The 20,729-nt window shown below is 48.5% G+C and overlaps 1 protein-coding gene across 4 annotated transcripts in view; it reads right to left on the reverse strand.

The window, feature by feature from the left end:
- Positions 1 to 4,390: 4,390 nt before the first annotated feature.
- The window catches only part of SLC4A4 (solute carrier family 4 member 4), a 146,610-nt gene continuing 130,271 nt past the window's right edge, over positions 4,391 to 20,729 (reverse strand). For all 4 annotated transcript variants that reach the window (XM_069012380.1, XM_069012378.1, XM_069012381.1 and 1 more), the window contains 9 exons: positions 20,313 to 20,474; positions 18,361 to 18,539; positions 17,414 to 17,486; positions 13,914 to 13,982; positions 12,501 to 12,674; positions 9,968 to 10,129; positions 7,389 to 7,485; positions 5,436 to 5,515; positions 4,391 to 4,478 (listed from right to left, as the gene is read on the reverse strand). In XM_069012380.1, the coding sequence (XP_068868481.1) occupies positions 5,472 to 5,515; positions 7,389 to 7,485; positions 9,968 to 10,129; positions 12,501 to 12,674; positions 13,914 to 13,982; positions 17,414 to 17,486; positions 18,361 to 18,539; positions 20,313 to 20,474 (960 nt within the window). In that variant the 3' untranslated portion in view covers positions 4,391 to 4,478; positions 5,436 to 5,471. The remainder of the gene's footprint in view (positions 4,479 to 5,435; positions 5,516 to 7,388; positions 7,486 to 9,967; positions 10,130 to 12,500; positions 12,675 to 13,913; positions 13,983 to 17,413; positions 17,487 to 18,360; positions 18,540 to 20,312; positions 20,475 to 20,729) is intronic.

Below are 20,729 nucleotides of genomic sequence, written 5' to 3' on the forward strand. Positions count from 1 at the left end.
AGCCCGGGGCGGGGCCGCGTCTGGGGCCGGGGGTGCGGGGCCGGGTGCTGCCGGGGTCCGCCGGGGGTCCCGGGCGGGGCCGCCTGTCCGCAGGCGGGAGGAGCGAAGCGGGATCGGGGCCGGGACTGGTATCGGGGCCCGGATCGCCGCGGGCGGGAGCAGCCGGGTGCGGCAGAGCGGCGGCGGTTCGTTCGCGGTTCGGTCGCGGTTCGTTCGCGGTTCGGTCGCGGTTCGTTCGCGGTTCGGTCGCGGTTCGGTCGCGGAGCCGCGGCCGGGGCCGGGCGGGGCCGGGGCTCCCCCTCCGTGTGGGCGCGGGACCCCGCGGGGCGCCCTCTGGCGGTCACGGAGCGCGGTGCGAGCGCGGCGCCCCCGCGCGGGCAGGGCCGGCCCCGCAGCCCCGGAGCGCGCTCCCGCTCCCGCTCCCGCTCCCGTTCCCGTTCCCGCTCCCGTTCCTGCTCCCGCTCCCGCTCCCGCTCCCGCTCCCGCTCCCGGCCCCGCCGCTCCGCCAGCCCCGAGGCCACCGCGCCCCCGGGGAGAGCACCGCCCGCCTCGCCCTCCCTTCCCCCGGACCCCCGCCCCGTGGGGCTGCCGCCCGCCGCGTCCCTATGGAACCAGCGGGGCTGGATCGCCGTGAGCGGGAGGAGCTGCTCCGAGGTTCCACGAGGAACTACCCCTCCACGTCTCCACCTGCTGCATTTTTCCCTGCTTCCTGAAGGAGGTGAGACCTGTCAGACCACTGGGCTCATCCACATCCTTGGTCCCCAGGGAGATGTATGAGGACTCTGCCCATGGTACCTGCTCCAAAGCTCAAAGATCCCGAAGATTGATGACAGTCAGTTCTTGACCCTTCCTTCTTGCCTTGGTTGTATGGTTTGGTTATTAAGGGGATGATTTTCACTTGCCCCAGGGGTACCACTCCCAGGGGCTGTGCAAAGATGCCAAAAGCAGCCCACAGCCCAGTGCTCCCCCGAGTTGCTTTCGCTTCCACGTGCTGCCCTTTGGGCAGGCCCTCCTTTTCCAGGTGAGCTCAGAGGTGGGAGAGCTGTGCAAGTAGGGGTCCCGCTTGCAGGGACAGGGGCCCAGAGGGGAGTGGCTGGTGGAGGTCCAGTGGATGCATAGGTACGTGCACTCGTAACACTGGTGGAGCCAGAGAGGCTCCGATGGTTGCTCTTCCCCTAAGTCCTTCGATGGTTATTCCTGGCCAAGGAACAAGGTCAGAAAGCTAATGTGATCATGGCACGTTTCAGCCCAGAAATCAGAGGTTTTGTGGAGAAGCCCAGGCACACCAGCCTCATCCTCACTGCCTGTGCACAGGCGACAGGAGTTGGACAGAGATTTGTGCCACCTCCGGACCTTCTGGCGACCCCACAGATCCAACCGCTTCCCCAGGTATCCCAAAACATGCTTCAGTGGGTCCAACACTAGGGTGTCGGGGAGCCCCTTGTATGACCCCACTGATTCTGGGATCTCGGTTCAATCAGACAAGACTTGGTGCATAATGAGGGAAAAGACACAAACTCTCCCATAAATGCATAAAGTTACTTTATTTTCAGTATACATTTAATTTTGAAAAATATAAATGCTAAAATATCTCATCATCTTCATCTTTTGATTCCATAAAAGTCACAATAGAAAGCTTCATAAAACTGTAAAATACTATAATGTTATAAGGAATTTCATGTTTTATATTACTGGAAAAAAAATCATCACTTTAATATGTTTGAAATGTTTTCTGCTTTTTTCTTTTAGTTCCACCATCTGATCCACTTTGTTTCATCCTAAGCTCTCATTCTCTCCTCCAAAGCAAACATGGACTTAGGAGAATTAAAACAGTAATGAAAGTATCTGAAAGTGCTACTTGATTCCAATACAGACACAAAGGTGTATCAGGCCAGGGGAGGGTGCAGTGCAGGCTGGGCAGGGACACAGCTGCCTGCAGCCAGCGGCCATCACGTGTCCCACCGTGAGCTGGGACCTTGGATTCGCTGGGGGAAGGTCATTTCTGACGGCTGCCTCTGATCTTGGAGGGCTTTGGGTCAGTCTCCACATCTGCTCCCTGAAGTGCCCACCCCCAGGCTTTTCTGACAAAATATCTAATTTGGATTGAAAGGATGTTTTAGTTATTTTCGAAGGCATACGGCGTGCAGAGAAACCTTTCCTTGCCATGCTGCAGGCTCTTCCCTGCTGCTGGAGGTGGGTGTTTCTCATGGAAAGCCCCAGAGAACCCTTTGTCCTGTCAGCAGCGCTGCTCTCGGCACAACACAAAAAACACAACACAAAGAGAAAGATCTACATCAGCAGTCAGGACACTTCAAGTGCATTTAACATGGTTCGGAAGCAAAGACCTCCTTTTTGGGGAGACAGGTCACCAGGCACCAGCACATGGAAGCTGTGCCTGTCAAACCGACCGGGAGAGCCCCTGTGATCCACCTGAGGGCACCTTTCCTCTGGGACTACTACACATCCAGAATCTGGGCAGGACCCAAGCAGCTCCTGTGTACTCTGCAGGCAACGCTCGAGCCTGCGTCCCCACAGTGAGCCAGGAGCAGGTGTTCACCAAGAGATGGAGCGCACTGGCTAAAGCTGGCATCACACTTCCCAAGTTACCTGTCCTCCAGCAGCAGAAGGGATCCCAGAGCTACTCCTCTTCAGGTCTTTCCCAAGTCTCCCCAGCATTTTCAGAGTAGGTTGCAGCCAGGTTCCTGGGATACCCAACACAGATTTCATGGAAATAGGAGACCCCTCGAGAGCGAGCAGGGGCTGTACGGAGGTGATGGCTCCTATGTGGGAGCAGATGGTAAAATTTGGCATTTGAGGTCTCAGCACCATCAGAAAATCCTCTTGACTTCACCAACCCAGACTTTGGTTTCACAAGGACTAAGTGGCAGCATGTGCCCATCCTCTGTTATGGGATTGTCTCCATCAGGGAATTCGCCTGGAGAGCTGGGGTATTTTTTCTTCTTTTTTTGTTTTTCGTTTTTGGATGAAGCTTTTAGTGTGTTCCCCCACGTCCTGGTGAAGCGCAGTTTCCCAAATGCACGTTTAGATGCACGCACCAGTATAAACACATTACGGAGAGAAAAACCTCTCTCCCGAGGTGATGCTCACTCGCTTGCTTCCACCCCAAAATCCTGGGATGCCTGTGCCTGGCCTGCTTAGTCTTGCTACATCGGCTGGGACTGGGGCTGAGTAGCCAAGGTTTAAGGGTAAATTCTGTAGATGATGGTAGACAGGTGTGGGATGCATGAGGATGCGGATGTTTGCGAATCCGAGTGTCGGGATGAACATCCCAGCAGGCCACCTTCATCTTCCTCCTCGTCCGCTGTGCCTGAGCCACACCTCAGGTCTTCTCACTGCACACACACACACCGGTGTCCCATGGAAATCATGGAGCGATCCCATGTCAGAAATCAACAACAGGGATATAACCAGCATCTGTCTGCAGCGTTGGACCAACAGTGTGTTTAAGACTCTTCTAAGATCATGAGAGATTTAAGTGTCCTTCACAGCAGGGATTACTCAAAAAAACTCCAAAAAACCAACATAACCCTAAGAAAAACAGATGCTTTGGAGCAGAAGGTGTTAATTGAACTGATCCAGCTCTATGCAGGTCTTGGAGATTGTGGTGTGATGTCGTGGGTTTGTTTTTTGTAAAAATCACATTATATATGGTACAATACATTTTTTTACAGAAAGCCTGGCATCTAGAAATAAGAGGTAGAACTACTCATAACTATATGTTTCCTGCTGCAGGAAAAAAATTCATTTTTCTTTACAGTAATTAAAAAAAGGTTAAAAAAATTGTCAAAAAAAAAGAAGTCATAGGTTAGGCCCCCATAATTTAAACAAAATAATCTAGGAAAATAACACTCTTCCATGTACCTGATGGATTAAGTCCATTAAAGTGTTTCTTTAAAAAAAAATTGCATAGGAAAGGGACATTTCCAAACATGCTACAGCGATGGCAATGGTCTGTCTGTGCTGGGAGTGAAGTACCTTCTCTTTTATCTACAGGTGAGAGCACATGAGGGTTAGCAGCATGTTCCAGCATCTCTGAGCAGTGGGAGCAGACATGGAATTAGCGTGGAGGTCAGCTCTGTTCTGCCAGACAAACACCGGTGCACAACAGCCAGTGCCTCTGGCATTCCCACAGGTCTGACGTGACATCTGTAACACTCCTGCCCTCGCTGCGCTTCGGAGCCGAGGAGAAGGCAATCCGAGTCCTGGGCAGCGCGGGGACCCGGACAGACCTGGAGCCGTGGGCAGGGAGGGGCAGCAGGGTGGCTCAATTACCTTCACCGGCGCGAGCAGGGAGCGTCTTAACATTTGGCTACTGACAATGAATTTGTAAAAGACTGGACAGACAGACAAATTACAAAGTAGTTTCTGTTCCCTTGCTCCTCCAGAAATAACCATTGTCTTCAGGCTCAAGTTCTATTCTAATTTGAGGCACAACTTTTACTGGAGTTCGTGGAGGGCTGCGAAGAAGAAGACAGACAAGGTCAGTGCAGGACAAATGCCAGGCTTTGGGAATACACAGCTGGATTTAAGGTAAGGCCCACACACAGATAATCTGAATGAGCTGGTCTGAACACTGCTCACAGCAGCAGGCAAAACCACCCATTTAACTGACCCAGGAGCTCCAAGTGTCCTGCACCTGTGCCTCACAGAATCCCAAAGTGTTTGGCTTGGAAGGGACCTTAAAGCTCATCCAGTTCCACCCCCTGCCATGGACAGGGACACCTTCCACTAGACCAGGCTGCTCCAAGCCCTGTCCAACCTGGCCTTGGACACTTCCAGGGATGGGGCATCCTGGTGCTTCACTCCAGGCTGTGACAATACCCATCAACTGCCATTGAAATAATCTGGGCATCGCCACTGGGATGAATTTCAGCCCCTGTCTAAGACCTGTAAGCACAGACACACCTTTGATGTTTCAGAGGAATAAACTTGCCTGGGTCCAGATCCCACTCCTGGTGCCGGGAGGCCCAAGCTGGCCCCAAGGACTGGACTCTGAGCAATTATTACTTGCTGCAATTTAAGATTATTATTTACTCTATTTTCCACCACAGATATGGAAAAATGGATTATTTCCCCTTGGCAATGCCCCTCTGGACTCCTCCCAGGAGCTCCACATCTTTCTCCTGGTCCGATTCCCAAACCAGTCCTCAGTGCTGCATCCAGGGTCTATCCAGGGCCACTGGAGCCTTCAGGTCTCTCACAGGCTCTCCACTCCCCATCCCAAGCACTACCAGGGGCTGGAATAACTATGGAATCAACTTGTTCATAATCACCTTGGGAAGCAGCAACCCAGTGTAGGGAATGTTCTGCAAGTGTTTTTTAAGAATTCCCTATAGGAAACTTCCTGTGTTCTGAGAGGGAGCAGAGGTGCATTTTTCTGACTCATTCCAAAGCGCACTTCTCCGGGTGCTTACCTTGGCATGGCGTGTGATTGAAGGAAGGGAATTGTATCAGCACGATGTGTGGCGTTCAAGGAATGTCGGTGATTTTTCTCCTGGGGGAAGAAAACCTCGGCTGTCATTGCTGCAGCACCGACCGACCGAGCCTCAAGCCCTGCCTCAGCGCCTCCAAGCCACATCTATGGGCCAAGCTCTTTTCCTGTTAGCTGCCAGATGGATCCACAGCTTGGTGAGGAAACACTCCATTCCTGTCTCTCCTCCAAAGTAAAACCCCTTGGGGTGCTGTCTTGGAAACAGGACCCATTCCCCAGGAGTTCCCCCACCTTTCAGGCTTGACACTTACCTTGGATCTACACCCCTCAGTTACCCCGCGCTCCCACTGTCGCACCCAAAGTCCTTGGGAGAAACAGGGTGGCTTGTAGCCTGGACTAGCTTCTCTCCCCTGACCCTATGGGAAAGTGTGCTTTCTGGGAATAACAGTCCCATTCCTGCTCTTGCTGCAGGAGAGCTGATGTTAGTGGTACTATCAGGAATATACTCTGGATAGCAGAGTTATATTCAAGCACAATCCCACTCTGGTGCTGATTTTTTTTCATTCCAGTGGCCTGGTAAATTTTAGTTTTTATTTTGCATTGTTTCTAATTAAAAACCAGCAAATAAAATACTGGATTATAAAAATGTATAAATACACAAACCAACTACAGCTCAGCTCATGGGTGATTTACCCTGTTCCATCTCCAAGGGCATTCCCACAAATGGGTTGATGGCAGAATTACCTTTTCCTGAACTATTTTAACCCTTAAGATGTTGGAAAAAAGGCATCTGATCCTAAAATCCTGAGTAACAATATTTAGGATGCAATTTGGTTTTAGTACATCAGGAACGTACTGAAAACACAGAATGAGGAGGATGTGTGGCTGCCTGAGGCTGATTTTGGATGATGTGCTGACATCAGCAAAACATTGAGGATATCCAAACAGCCAAGAAAATGTCTCCTTTCCAATGGTTTTGTTTTATAATCCCAATCTCTAACTGTTCCTGTATCTAAAACCCACGGGGTAACGCTTAGCGTTCCCTGAGGCCTCTGTATGCTACCAAAAGGAAGGGGACCTGGCTCCCAGCTCTTCAGCCCTACAGATAAATTAAGGATCTAAAGATCTCAGGGTTTAGGTCCTGTTCCTAGGAAGCACTAGCCTGGCAGCAGCACTGATTTATTACTTCAGTTTGTATTTCTCCCCTCCCCCCTCAGAAGAAAAAAGCATATGACACCCTTAGTATGTTAAAAAGTCATCCCAAAGGCAAAATCACCAAGGTCAGCTGTGATTCCTCACTTAAAAGAGGAAAATGTAAAATGGGAATGACTGAAAATAAAGATTAAATTCATCAATTATAGCTATTAACATGAGAAATTAAAACCAAAAAGAAGAGCACAAATCACCCTAGAAGGGAAATATGTTAATGGCCAACTGATCTCTGCCTGTGCAGCTTAATGACACAAATAATTAATTACTCTGTTAAATGCTGATTTTTGCAACTGCTTGGCACCTAAGGGAACAAACAGTGACAGGACAGCGCTGCAAATCCAGAACACCAGGCTCAGAGGAAAAAAATAAATCCCACCATCAGCAGGTTAACACCAAGGGGGAGAGGGAGAGGAAAGGAAGAGAGAGTGGGTGGCCGGGAGGCCTGTGAGGAGCTGGAGAAAAGCACTTAAACTGGAGGCACCAGAAGGAACAACACTGATTTTGTAACCAGCAAGAAAAAAAAAAAAAGCTCACAAAAGCAAAATCTGTCATAAAGCAGGGGCCTGGAAATTAAAAAGGAGAGGAAAAAAAAAAAGAACACGAGAAAAGTACTTCTCAAGTAAAAGGAAAGATTAAAAAATAAAAAATATCACTCTAAATATAGATATATTTTTGTAGTGCAAGTCAGAGTCAAGCAGGCATGCAAGAGCTTAGTTCTACTCACTGTCAGCAGGTTTGCTATCACTTAGGAAAGGTTCCTGCTCCATGATGTCCATTGGTATTTTAATACTTGGGACTTTTTCTGAGTAGGGGCAGTCAGACTGTGAAAGAAACGTGTAAAAGGTCTTAGAATATTCCCAGTGCTCTCTCTCTTACCGTCTCCCACACATTAAAATTATCCTTCACATAGTTCTGTAAGAATGGGGAAAAGAAAAGAAGAAAAAAGAGAAAAGCATCCTCCAGCTTAGTTGCCTGATGGATTCCACTGGTTCCCCCACTGCACCCCACTTCCCTTCATCCCTCATACTCCAAAAATAAAACAGACTGAAAGAATAATCTTGTGGAATTGTAACTTGCAATAAATCTTCCCTCTTCCCAGCCCATCGTCTTACAAGACACGATCCCATTCTGCCTGGAGTCAGCTGCAGGAAATAGAGATGGAAAATGCATTTGTGGGCCGACAGAGCAGGGCACTGGCTGCTGGAAAAGCTCATCCAAACCCTTTATCCTGCTGGGATTTTTGTAAAAGCCTTGGGTTGTTCCCAATTGCTCTACAGGGCCCAGATATGACACAGCAGAGGTTCCTTATATCAGACTGGCTCAGCTCTCTCTTTAATGCAAGTAGAGTGAAACCCAATCTCAGTTACACATCAGGTTCATCAATTCCAGAGCCCTTGGAAGAATTCTGTAACCCTGGCCCAGCCAGAGAAACAGCAACCAGGTCAGGATGAGGCACAGGGAAAAGCCGGGGTCCCCCAGAGTTGGGGTACCAGCAGAATTTTACACCCCAGTGCCTTCTGTCACCCACCTGCTTCTGCTTAACTGGAGGTGCTTGGAATTGTTTTGCTCTTTTAAAAATAAAGGGAACTCCTCATAGCCAGGGAAAGGCTGATACTGCCTAACTTGGCCAAGGCAAGAAAAGCGGGATTTGCCAGAAGTGTTGGGACATCTTTGTTCCTGAAGAGAACCAGACCCACAGCACCAGGGCGGAGGGAGACCTTTCAGTCAGGGCAGGAAAACACTAAGGAGGCCAGAGAATGGCTCTCCTTGGATTATTATTCTTATTTTTAATTTGTTTTTTTAACATAACTGATATCCAGTGCCTTATTTCATACTCCAACAGCAAGATGTTTCCTCGGGACTATTTTTATGAGGCTCAGGGACAAGTGAAACTCAAATAAAGCACAAGCAACACCCAGCAGTTCCCTTGGCTGAACTCAGATCCATATATTGCCCCGCGAATCCCACAGGATTAACTCGGGGGGGTGGATATTTCTGGAAGGGAAAGTGTGAATATAATCCAACCAGTAATGCCCAGTGCTGCATGTTCAGGAGGCTGGTAAAAGCAAGTGCTGAAAAAAAACCAACAAGAGTTAAGAACCAGTATTTTGCATAAAATCTCTTACCCATTAGGTTAATTACTGTACCTGGAATTCAGGAAAAGCCTGGGAAGAGAGGAAGTATCTTAAAAGATACTGGAGAGAGGGGAGCCATGGCTTGGGATAAGATGCTGCTGGATTCACACCAGTCAAGAGGAGGGGACGGAGTCAAACCTTTGCCAATTACTCAGGAGGGCCTCTTTTAATCTCATTTCGGTTTGCTCAAAGGTGCTAAAGATAACCCTCGCCCTGGGAACTGGAGGAATGATGGGACAGGGCTGCTTGCTGTCTGCACTAAAAGCCAATCCTCCGAGCTGTTTCTCCTGCTGCGCTAAAATGGGATTCTTTTCCAGCTTCGGGCGACCTTACCTCTCCCTACACCCCAGGAAAGGCCCTTCTTCATGGACATGAGCAGAAGTGACGCCATGCTTAGAACTCACCACAGAGTGGGTTTAGCACTTCAATGCAAATTTAAAGGATTTGAGTTAGACCTGAGAAGGAGAATATTTAAAAGCACCAGGACTACATTTCTTCTTTTTATATATAGAGAAGGAAAGAGAACAGTCAAAGGCACATGGATCTGGTCTAGCCGGGTCACTTTTCACTATTTAGGGCATGCTGCCCCCTGAGGTAGGACCAGAGTGTACTGCAGAGGGCACGGATGCTCGGGAAACACTTAGGTGATGAGGTTTACCAACACAAAGCAGTTTTTCCTGCAATATGACAAATCACATCTATTTTGTGCTTTCCAAAAGAGCCATTACAAAAATATTAAAAAAAAAACCAAACAGAAGGACCAGAGCTGCTGGTGAAAAGCATTCTCCTCCTAAAATGCAAGAGACAACGAAGGGGAGAAAGGCGCAGGAGGGAAGCTGGAGGAGGCAGGGTGATGAGAGGCATTCTAGCAAGGGGCATGACATCTCAGCAGGTACCTGGTGCTCTTGGAAAGTGTGATTTCATTCCTGGCAATGCACAAACCACCCACCACAGGCTGGAAAAGGGAAGGCAGTGTAGAAAATAAGTTTTCTTTGGGGCCCATTTGCTGCAGCAGCAAAAGACTGAGCTGTCAGCTCCCCAGGTAGCTGGAAAATGTCCAGCCTCAGCACTGGGCAGGGCACGGAACGTGCTGGGGATTAGCTACTGGAAGCTAACCCCGACAGCTACCTAGGAAGGAGGAATATGACAAGAGCAGGAAGCTCCTTACATCATCATTGTCACTGTCCATACTGCCCTTCTTCTTTTTCTTCTTTTTCTCATCCTCTTTCTTCTTCTTGTCCTTTTCTGGAATGACGTCGTCAAGAAAGCTTAAGTCATGCTGGGAAAAGAGGTAGTCCATGGCTTTTCTGACTGCCACCAGGGCCAAGATCTGCAAAGGCAGAGAGGCATTCCCAGTCACATTTTACCTTTCATTTGGAACACTGCATTCCTCTCAGTTCTGCTTCTAAGCCCACACTCTTGAATTCTGGCTGTAAATGAACATACAAAGAAGGTGGTGAACACCTGGGGCATCTCTGTCAGCTTGAAAGATTGTGCTGTGAGTGCCTCATGTCAGAAAAAAACAGAAGCAGTGGACACAAAACAGTATCATAATCACTAAGTAATCCTGTATTACTATACAATAAATAAAAAAACCCGAGCACTTTCATTTACTTTTGGAGGCAGGTTCACAGGACAGCCTGAGTAATAAAACCTTGACTTACTTCTCACCACTTGCCCAGCTGAGCTCTTAAGAAATCAGACAAGTGCCAATCCATGCCCCCAGTTTGCAGAATAAAGTTTACTGGGATTGTGGCAGCAGGAAACTGGAGGAAAAGCTTGTTCTGTGCAAGACTGCAATGAAAGCACTGGGAAAAAGGAAGGCATGTGTCTGAAATGGGTGTTTACATGGACACTGGGTCTGACACCCCCAGCAGAGGCCACTGGGATCCCACATAGGCTTTGCCAATGGGTACATCCACAGGCTGGAAGCTGTAACCCATTCCCAACAGGCTGCCTTCAAGGAAAACTTTGTCCCAGGCAATGATGATCCACAGCACAAACAATTCCCGGGAAAAGATCTCAAGCTTTGACTTGCGTAACTTAAGACGTAGTTACGGACGTGAGGAATTACTCAGGGTGGAAAGATGCCATGCAGACACCCGTGATCATCCCACTATGAATTACTGTGTTGAAAATGCCTTTCCTCCAAATAAAGGGGGATTTGGCCAAACCCTCACAAACTGGAAGTCTGTACTTTTTTTGCTCATGAGTGCAGAAGATTGAGCTTTTGCCATCACATCCAGCTCCATCAAAGCTGTGGCTGTGCCTTCCCTGAGTCTGCACCATTCTAACAAACTTTGGCAGCCTTGGGTTTCACTCAGATTCTAATATGGGCAAAGAGATTTTAGACTCAACTTCCAAAATCAGTGCAACACAGCCATGGAATTGCGATGGAATGCCACATCAGTGGGAATTACTACTAATTTTTAACATCTTTTGCAGGAGCATGTGTCCCAGCAGGAACACTTGGAGGATTTTTTTACTTGCATCATCTTTTCTCATTTCACCATCTTGTTCTGTATCTGGGTTCTGCCCTCCCTCCTTCTCTCCCTTGAATAAGCACTGCAGCTCCTACCTGCCCCCACAACTGATATTTTACTTGTCCATAAACCTGAAATTAGGTGACCTGGGGCCACGATTTATTCAGGAGTTTCATAAAGCTTTGTCTTTGCAGAAGTCTGACCCATCTCCAAGCCAGAGAGTGCCTGTGTCTAGAGCTCTAGTTATAATATGAATAATCACCCACTGATGGTAAACAACATTAGTGTCTTTTTACTTGAGTTCAAGGAAAAGAGACATTCCCTTTCCCTCCCTCTGGCACCCCTCTTAGCACTGAGCCTCCTTCTTGGTTTTGTCAATTTGTGCTATTTAAAAGCCAGGGAGACATTTTGTATCTGGTAGTTAGTGTGGACTAAAACAGGAAAACTACGTCCCTCTCCTTGGTTCATGCAGCTCAAGGAGAAACCACGGCAAACCTCACCTTGGCAGCCACAAATGGTCAACACTAACTACACCATCCTGGGAAAAAATTAACTTTCTAGGCTCGTTTTCCTCCTGAAGATTTATGTAAAGGCAGCCACGGCCACACTGACCCTGTGCAGTCCTACGTGAGTGCCATGAGTGGAACTCTGAGCCAGAGATTCACCAGGGAGAGGCTGGATTTACACACTTACAGGAGTGTACAAGCAAGGAAGGAGTAGGCTGTGGTGAAAGTGAGGGATGTGAAGGAGTGTGGGGGTATACTTACAGCTTTTTACCGGCTAGGCTAGTAGTTTAATGCCTTAGAAAGCCTCAAGCCACCTAGAGAGGTAGCATGGGCAATCCAGCGTTTCAGTAGCTCTAAAAGCAGCAAAATGGTAGCTGCAAATCTAATACCACCAGCAGAAGCAAAGAGGGAGAATTACAGCTCTTAGCTTGCCTAATTTCCCGCAATTAGAAGCTTTCAAAAGAAAGAGAAGCACACAGATGGTCGCAGAAAGAGTTGCAAAGCCAAAAGAGGGCAGGCCCCGCCTTGGTCCTCTCTTTTATTCGGAGAAGGGGAAAGGGGAGGACTGGGGGCAGACCCGGGGTGACCGGCCAATCAGACACTGCTAAAGAGTTTGAGTTCCATTTGGTTGTGCCCGCGCTTTGGAACAAAGGGGTTCAGCTTGGGGAGGGGAAGCTCGGAGCAGGCAGCAACAAAGGAGAGCATCACCTACCATGACAGGGAATATGATAGCGGCCACAGTGGACTTGAGGATCCAGAGGAGGGCCAGGCACACCACCTGGAGGAAGGTGAAGAGGTGTACCCGGCGCAGCGGGACATGGCGCAGGTAGATAAAGTCAGGCTGGTGTTTTAGAGGCATCAAGAGCAGCTTCAGACGATCCATGAACTGGAAAGGAAAATAAAGGGATGGTGAAATGAAACCCAGGATGCACAAAAAAGAGAAAACAAGATGAATGCCCAAACCAGGGTCAGCATCACACTCTGGGGTATTTTTACTGTCCTCCCGTTCCCTGCTCCTGCCAAGGAAAGACATTCAGCCTTCAGGAGCAATGCTTTTGTTTTCCCCAAATAAATTGGGAGCAGAGGTCAACAGAGGCGAGGGCAGACATTGCACTGCCAGTGAACAGAAGAGCACCTCACCGAAGAGCAAGGAAGACAGGCAGCTTTCCCAGCAGTGTCCCTTTGCCCTATGCTGGACCGGATGGACTTGGGAGTTAAATCAAAATGGGGATTTCTCATTGAGTAAAAAACACTCTTGATCCCAGTCCCCCCACCATCTGGGTCGGGAGCAGGGGAAATCCCCTACAGGAGAGCCAGCCCGGGGGCCAGCAGGACAATCCCCTCGTTGTCCCCTGTCGGAGCACGGGCTCACTGCCCACTGCCTGGACCAGACGGACCCCGCACCAATGAATGGAAGCTGGAGCTGTTTTACAGAACACCCGAGGGAATTCTGGGGCTCACAGAACAGGCAGTCCCTTCCCCTTAGGGCACAACCCAGCACAAAAAAGAAAGGTCACAATTAACAGGGTGCCAGAAAACAACAAAACCATGTCCAGCCTCCTTGGGCCAGCTACAGGCACTGGGCATGAGAATGGCTCCTTATGTAAGATTTCCTCAATGACAAAGAGAGGGGCTTGGCTTCCCCTCCCTGGGGAACAATGTCCCTGCTCGTTAGCATTGAGGAATGACCCTGCTGCCATAAATCATCCTCCTTGTTTGCCTTCAGTCTGTGGCAGAGGACCCAAACCACCCTGGGAGTGAGCCTGAGCTGGGGCAGAAGCCTGTAGAATCCTGGAATGGTTTGGGTTGGAGGAGCTCCTAAGGGGATCCTCTTGTTCCACCCCCTTGTCATGGGTAGGGACACCTTGCACTAGACCAGGTTGCTCCAAGCCCCATCCTGTTTGCCAAAGATGGACCCAGGCCTTCACAAAGCAGCCCCCAGCACTGACAAGTGCCCACTTGGTCACTCTCACTTGGTCTCCCATCTCAGGACACCCAGGCTGTGGCAAAGTTTGTCAACAGCTGCCACCCTCCATGGGTTTCTTGGGAAGGAAGAGGAGGCAGTGAAGGGGAAGGGGAAAGCTGGAGGGTTGTGGAAGAAGCCCTGTGCTGGTTGATGACTCACCTGCACGCCGTTGAGGGATGCAACTCCCATGTAGAGGAAGACACCATAGAGCACAGGCATGGGAATGAACTGTGGGAGGAAGAGCATGAGAGACCAGGTGAACAATCTCCCCGTATGCCATGCACCGCTAACACATGGTGAGACAACATTCCCAGCCTGTCATCAATTCAAACTGCACCCATGAGTGGACAACACAGAGGAATGAAGCGATACAAATAATAAAGCAAAATAAAGGCAAATAAACAATAAATCCTTCTGCTGTGTTTTTGAGAGACACAAGGACATTTGTGCAGTCACACTCTCCCACTTCACCAGGACTTGGACATCTTGTCAAGAACCAGAGGGAATGATGCCAGTCACTCAGCAAGTTGAGCAGCAGGTGGGCAAACGTGTTCCAGTGAGCTTCAAACTGCCTTTCACCTCTGATTTGTGGAAGCAGAAGGCAGAGAAGAAAAAATGGCAGCATGGTCCTGTAGTTTGTGGTATACCCAGTTTTCCCAGATAACAAGTGACAGAGCAAGAGGAAACGGACTCAAGTTGCGCCAGGGGAGGTTTAGGTGGGATGTTAGGAAAAACACCTTCATAGAAAGGGTTATCAAACCCTGGCACAGGCTTTCCAGGGCAGTGCTGGAGTCACCATCTCTGGAGGAATTTAAAAGCAGGGTAAATGTAGCACTTGGGGACATGGTTTAGTGGTGACTTTGGCAGTGCTGGTGGGACTGGGTGATCTTAGAGAGCTTTTCCAGTTGAAACAATCCTGTGATTCCAGGTCCAGTCCAGCTCAGTAAGCCATGCAAATCCATGCAGAAAGGCTGTTCTTTGGAGTCCCACCTCAGCGACAACAGTCACGCCAAGCCAATCTCTGCCTGCTCCGTCTCTTGCACACATTAATCCATAACTACTCCCAAATACAGGACTGTGACTTCCCTTCTTCGTTTCCAGGATGCGTCCTTTCAAACATCGCTTTCTGCTCCCTCAAAGTGCTAAGCGCTGCCCATTCCTCCACATCGGGCACATCTCCCCGTGGGAGTGAAGAAGGTGCAGGGGAACACCAGACAGGCTCCCCAGAATGAGCCTCTGTCCCTCAACACAGAAGTGGGCAGCCAGCCTGGCAGGACAGGAACAGGAATGCTTGGAACAAACCACAGGCAGGAGCTGAATAATGGCCTTTGCAGGATTTCCTGGAGCCCAGGGAGGATGGGATGAGCTCCAAAGGATAGCCCCTCGTGCAGTGCCAGGTGGCTGCCACTGAATGGCAGCCACAACCAGGCCACGGCGCCCACTGTTCCCAGCACTTCTGTGCTGGGAACCCTCCCCTTCCTACCTCTGCACAGAGATCACTGAAGAGGCAAGTAACACGGCAGCTATCCAGTGTTTTAGCATATTCCCCATCACCTTATTCATCATTTCCAGCAGGCATTTCCCTGGGGGCACATGAGCACCAAAGTGACCCGGCCACATGCTATCCAAAGCCTCCCTGCCTGCATTTTTCCTTCCTTCCCGAGTCTCACTGCCCATCACCTCCTGCAAGCTTCTTAACTGCTAACTCATCCTTCTCTGGGATTTATTCCTTCCTTCGAGTGAGCCGCACTGATCTTTCCCATTTGAAGGCAAATGCTTTTTCTGCAGTGTGGGGTCTGCCAACACCATTGTGCGAGGGACGGGGACCCAGCGTGTGGTTCACATAGCTGTGGGTGACCACAGGATTCAAAACCCTCACTGGATCTGAGGGACGAAACAAGACATAACAGTAGCTCCAGTAAGCAAGAGTTGAGCTTTCTAGCTCGTTTTCACTGCTCTCTTCTTCTCCCCTTTTATTTATTTCCATGGGTTTTTTTAAAAGTAAGACAAATGTCTGAATATTATTTCACCATTCCATGACGATTAATCCTGTGGATCATCCCGAGGTGAAACCTCAGTACATTATCCTGCAGAGCAGCAACCAGTGCTGTCATTTCGGAAGACTTTCTCTTGGCAAAGTTTTCCCTAACGATGGGGGTATTGGCTTTGGTGCTCCGAGCAAAGCTGCTGCAGGCCAACAGGATTAAAAATGTATTTATAGGAAAGTGCCTATCAGCCTCCTAGTAGGGCCAAGGATGTTTCTGTGGAGATCTGCCTGGGCTGAGCAGAAACACCAGCAACTTCCGAAACCAGCGCAACCACCTCAAAGCCCTCAGAAAACAAAGCTGGGATTATTCTGTGGATTGCCTGGTTTATTGAATTTGGGATTGCCAGCGTTCAATTCGCCGCTGGCAGGAGAAGACTGAAATGTTCTGCAATGTCTTTAGCAGTGCAGCTCTCTCCAGCAGGACCCTGCCACTGGAATTTGCTAAAGGTCCTGAAATCCTGCCAGGTCCTTCCCACTGGCACGTGGGCCAGGAGCGTGCTGACTTATCCCCAGGCGTTCTCCAGCAAGGATCTTCCTCACACATTGTCTTAGGGGAAGCACAGACAAATAATTAATGACTGAAGCAATAATAGGGGAAGTGAGAGACCCCAGTGGAATAGAGGAAGAGGGATCTTGCAGGGAAAGGTCACATAAAGTAAAAAGCAGGATTATCACAATCAGACATTAAAGGCACAGAAATGCCTGTTTGTATGGAGGTGGAAGCTGTTACCCAAGACACTAAAATTCAAGCTAAACAACCTTAGAAATGAAGAACAGCAACACACTGGCTCAGAAATCCACTGTCTCCACTCTCTCCACAGGCAGCATTGCTGCTCCCTACCTGTCTCCTACCCTCAGGCTCATATCTCACTGTGCCTCACAATCCCTGCGGTTTCCAAAAACTCATCTGCAGCCTCCAGAAATGCTCCTCCAGACACCCATCTGTTCTGTCCTGCAGTTACGGCGCACGGTGCCACTGGTCTGACATCTTCTGCTCATGCCATCGGCCTATGGATCCATGGATAAGGGCTCCTGCAGCTGACATCTCCTGCTGGACAGTACGTGCATGCTTGGCACCACGTCCATCACTATCCCCGGAGAAGGCAACATCCTCCACAAGACAGGGATAAGCAGGTTTTCCAGTCTCCTTCTACAATCTGATGATCCACTAAGGATGCATTTCTCTGTGGCTACATGCCAACAAATTTCTGGTCTTCGAAAATAGTAACCTACCTAGATCCATTGGTCCATCAGCAGCACATCTGTCCACAGCCTTGGCTAACCTCACAGGAAAAAAACGGTTCAGGAGATGAAGAAATGCCATTTAATTGCACTGCTTCCTCCAGAAACATGTTTTCCATACTCTGAGCTTTATCCATAATATGTTTTCCATAAAACACAGGCCCAGTAGAGGTATAAAAGAAATCATAAAAGAAAAGGGAACTTAACTTTATGCAAACATGGAAAAATAATCTTAAAATGAAAAAACCCACGGTGCCCAAGAACCCCAGCCCTGAATAGTGACCCCTGGTCTAGCACACTACAACCATATTGGTTTTTCCTTCCAAAAGTTTTGGATTTAAGCTTTCAAAGAACTGTCAACAGTCTTTACCTTCAGGATGGGAGCCATGAAGACAGACACTCCAGTCAGAATGAAAACGATGACTCCAGTGACTCTCTGCTCCCTGAAACAACATCACTGAGTCAGGACCACAAGTGCTTAATGCCAGCTGAAATCCCCAAAACCCATTTTTGCAGCCACATTTTTCAGCCAACAGCATCAGGCAGATGGCTGGATCCTGACCAAGCCCGGCAGACCTCTGTTTTAAACTCCCAGATCGTTTTGTTACACTGTTTGGAGATCAACACAGCACTGCAACTGAGCAGGGGGAGTGTGTTTACAAGTTAAACATTACAAACCATCCAACAGCACTCCCAGCTCCCTGCACAGCCGTACTCAGAGCATGCAGAGAGGCAATAAATCATCAGCTCTCCACACAGAGATCAGTAACAGGTTGTGAGCCCTGCCCAGAGCACTCCAACAGCCAGATAAATCATTCAGACCTTCACAAGGTGCTGAACATGTGCCTTCAGCAGCACCCACAGGGCTTCCCACATCCAAAAATACCTCGGCCGGTAGTATTTCAGAACACTGAAAGTCAGGCCATAAAATCTCTATTTAGTTGCCTAAACAAGCAGCCTAATTCCAGGAGTAATCCCATCGGAGGCACTTCAGACCACTTAATTAAGGCAACCAAACACAGGAAAAAACGTTTCATTAAGTAGAGCTGGTTGCACTAGGTATGACAGATTTGTATGTTTGACCACTACATTTGCTGAAGAATGCTTAATTTCTCTGGTTAGAGAAATCTGCAGGAAATTTATTTCCTTTAACACAGGAACACTGCATCTGATGTGGCCAAATAAACTTTGGAGGAGTCACATGGGGGCTTGCCCAAGGAATTTGCTTTGGAAATAGAGAGAAAGCAGCACAAAATTCTTTGTACAAAAGGAGTTTGCAGGCAAACAAGGTAATTCAGTGTTCCTGGTTGGACATACCTCACTCCCAAAAACTTGGGCTGTTCTCCAGGGGCTGAAGTCTCTGTCTCCATCTTCAAGCTGTCGATGTGAGCGATGGAGATGACAGTAGCAGCCACATACCAGGGCAGCCCCATAAAGGAGCAGACAATCATCAGAATGGCCACCCAGAACAAATCCAGATGATATCCAGCACCTTTCTGTGGAGGGAGACAAACAACCTTCAGCCTAATTATTCCAAATGCCTACAGAGCAGGGCCGAGGCACACCAGACAGGCAGCATTTCTTTCTGCAACATCCAGGCCAGCAGAGCCAAACACCAGATATACATCGGATCTTGTGAACAGCATAAGGAAGCACCTCCCTCAGGACTCAACCCCAGGCTCCTTCAGGAGTGCAACAAGAACAGCTAAAGCCTCATTCTCTACCCAAAGGAGAAAGCTGCCCTCATTCTTGATTCCTTTTCAAACACCTCTGATCCTCCATTTTTAAAATCCTTTAATGAAATCTAACAGGAAATCCAGTGGTCACAAGTGCCAAGAGAAGAAGTGAAGAAACAAAGGAGCCACCAAGAAAAGGGATCTTCAGAAAAACAGCAGACAAACCTCTAAGGTTTGCTATTTTAAAACAGATTAACCTTTTTTTAATCCCATTCAATTTGATTTTATTGGAAAAAAACAAATGATCTAGGCCTAGGATGACCCAGGAGGGAGAGCAATCCAGCTTCTTTTGAATAGTCTTCACTGTTTTCCTCACACATGTGCTGCTTACCTTGGCTGGCTGGTGGCACCGGGATGGGCACCCAGCAACACCCTCCCAACACTTTTAGCAAGGGATGAGCAGAAAAAAACGCCTTTTTCCTACAGCAGATCTTGCACATGGAAGTGTTTTTTGGTGTGGAACAACAGGATGGGGCTTGTGAACCCTCAGTTCCACAAAATACCATGCTCACACCATAACAAAGGAAGCAGGGAATACTTTTTTTGTATCAAACAGTACTTTGCTGGAGCGTTTATAACTTTGTTACTAAAAAAGTATAGCCAGTGCTGACAAGCAAAACCACACTCAGTGGTTCATAAGCTGCAGAGAGACGAGGGGCCTCTTCTTCACGAGGGAAGAACAGCGAATATTTTCTTAAGAGTGTTTAAGAAAATGCTATGTCTGCTTAGTTAGCTGCAGGAGACAGACCTAAAACTGATCAGCCATCTCTGAGGAACACGAGGGCCCAGATGTTGAATTTATCTGCCCAGATCCAGGTGGCAAACAGGGATGTTCTAAGGGGGTTTTTTATACTATCAGCCAGCAGTCATCACTGTATACAAGAAACCTTTCCCATTCCCTGGTACTTCAACTGTCTCCTCTCCAGGTTGGGCTCCAGATGGTCTTAAATTACACATTACTTGTCTAAAGTTTACAGCAACCACATGAATTGGAACATCCTCCTCTTTTCCAAGCAGAAGCTCCCTTCCTATTTCCAGTAGCTCTCTGGATAACTGATGAAGCAGGTATCTAAATAATGAACCACTATTACCTCTGTTTTGAGGGAGTCATTACTCCCACAGGTCAGACCACTTGAAATGTGCCCTGTTAGCAGGAAGGGAGAGTCTTCTTTTACAGGAATTTAATATTTTTCAATAGAACTGACCGTGCGGGGAAAGAAAAAAAACCCCTACAGGCATGAAAAACTGCATAGCTCTGGTCTGGAAAGTTTATTTTAAAAACATGACTACATCTTAGGCTGTTATGTGTCAGCTCTTCTTTAAATAACATCCAACTGGGGCTATGCCCTTGGTATGTCCCAAGTCCCTCCAGCTTATTGCTTGTATTTGACAGCACCATGCAGCTTTGGCCACAAAGCCATTTTTCCTGCTTAGAAACAGCAGCCAGTGACAGGGAATAGGCTTGTGTCCACAAGGGAGGAAGGTGGCAGGAGGGAAAGCCCCTGCATGTGCTCAGGCACAAGGCACACCCACCTTAAGCTTGTGCTCCTTCCTGTTGACGATGACAGCAGTGATCTGCTGGTCCATGAAGATGAGGATGGTCACCAGCAGGGCAGGGATGGCTGCTGCCAGGTACACCCACCACGGGTTTCCTCCAAAGGGTGGGATAAACCAACCCCTCTCAGGACTGGTTGGCTTTGAAGGGCAAGGAAAAGAAAGCTTGTGTTAGAGGCACAGTACAGGAGTGATGATGTCCCAAAACCAGCTTTGCTTCCAGCAATGGAGCTCCAGGGAGACACTTCAGATTTGTCACAATTTCATCCTTCCTATTAACACCAATCAAAGGCTCCAAGTATGGAGGCAGAATTTAGGAGATAAATCAGCCAACCAAAATGATGCTAAGAAAAACCATCCTAACCCTAAACCCTCTGAGTAAACCGGCCCTTTCCA

Source organism: Aphelocoma coerulescens, chromosome 4 (assembly GCF_041296385.1).
Source record: "Aphelocoma coerulescens isolate FSJ_1873_10779 chromosome 4, UR_Acoe_1.0, whole genome shotgun sequence".
Lineage (NCBI taxonomy): Eukaryota > Metazoa > Chordata > Aves > Passeriformes > Corvidae > Aphelocoma > Aphelocoma coerulescens.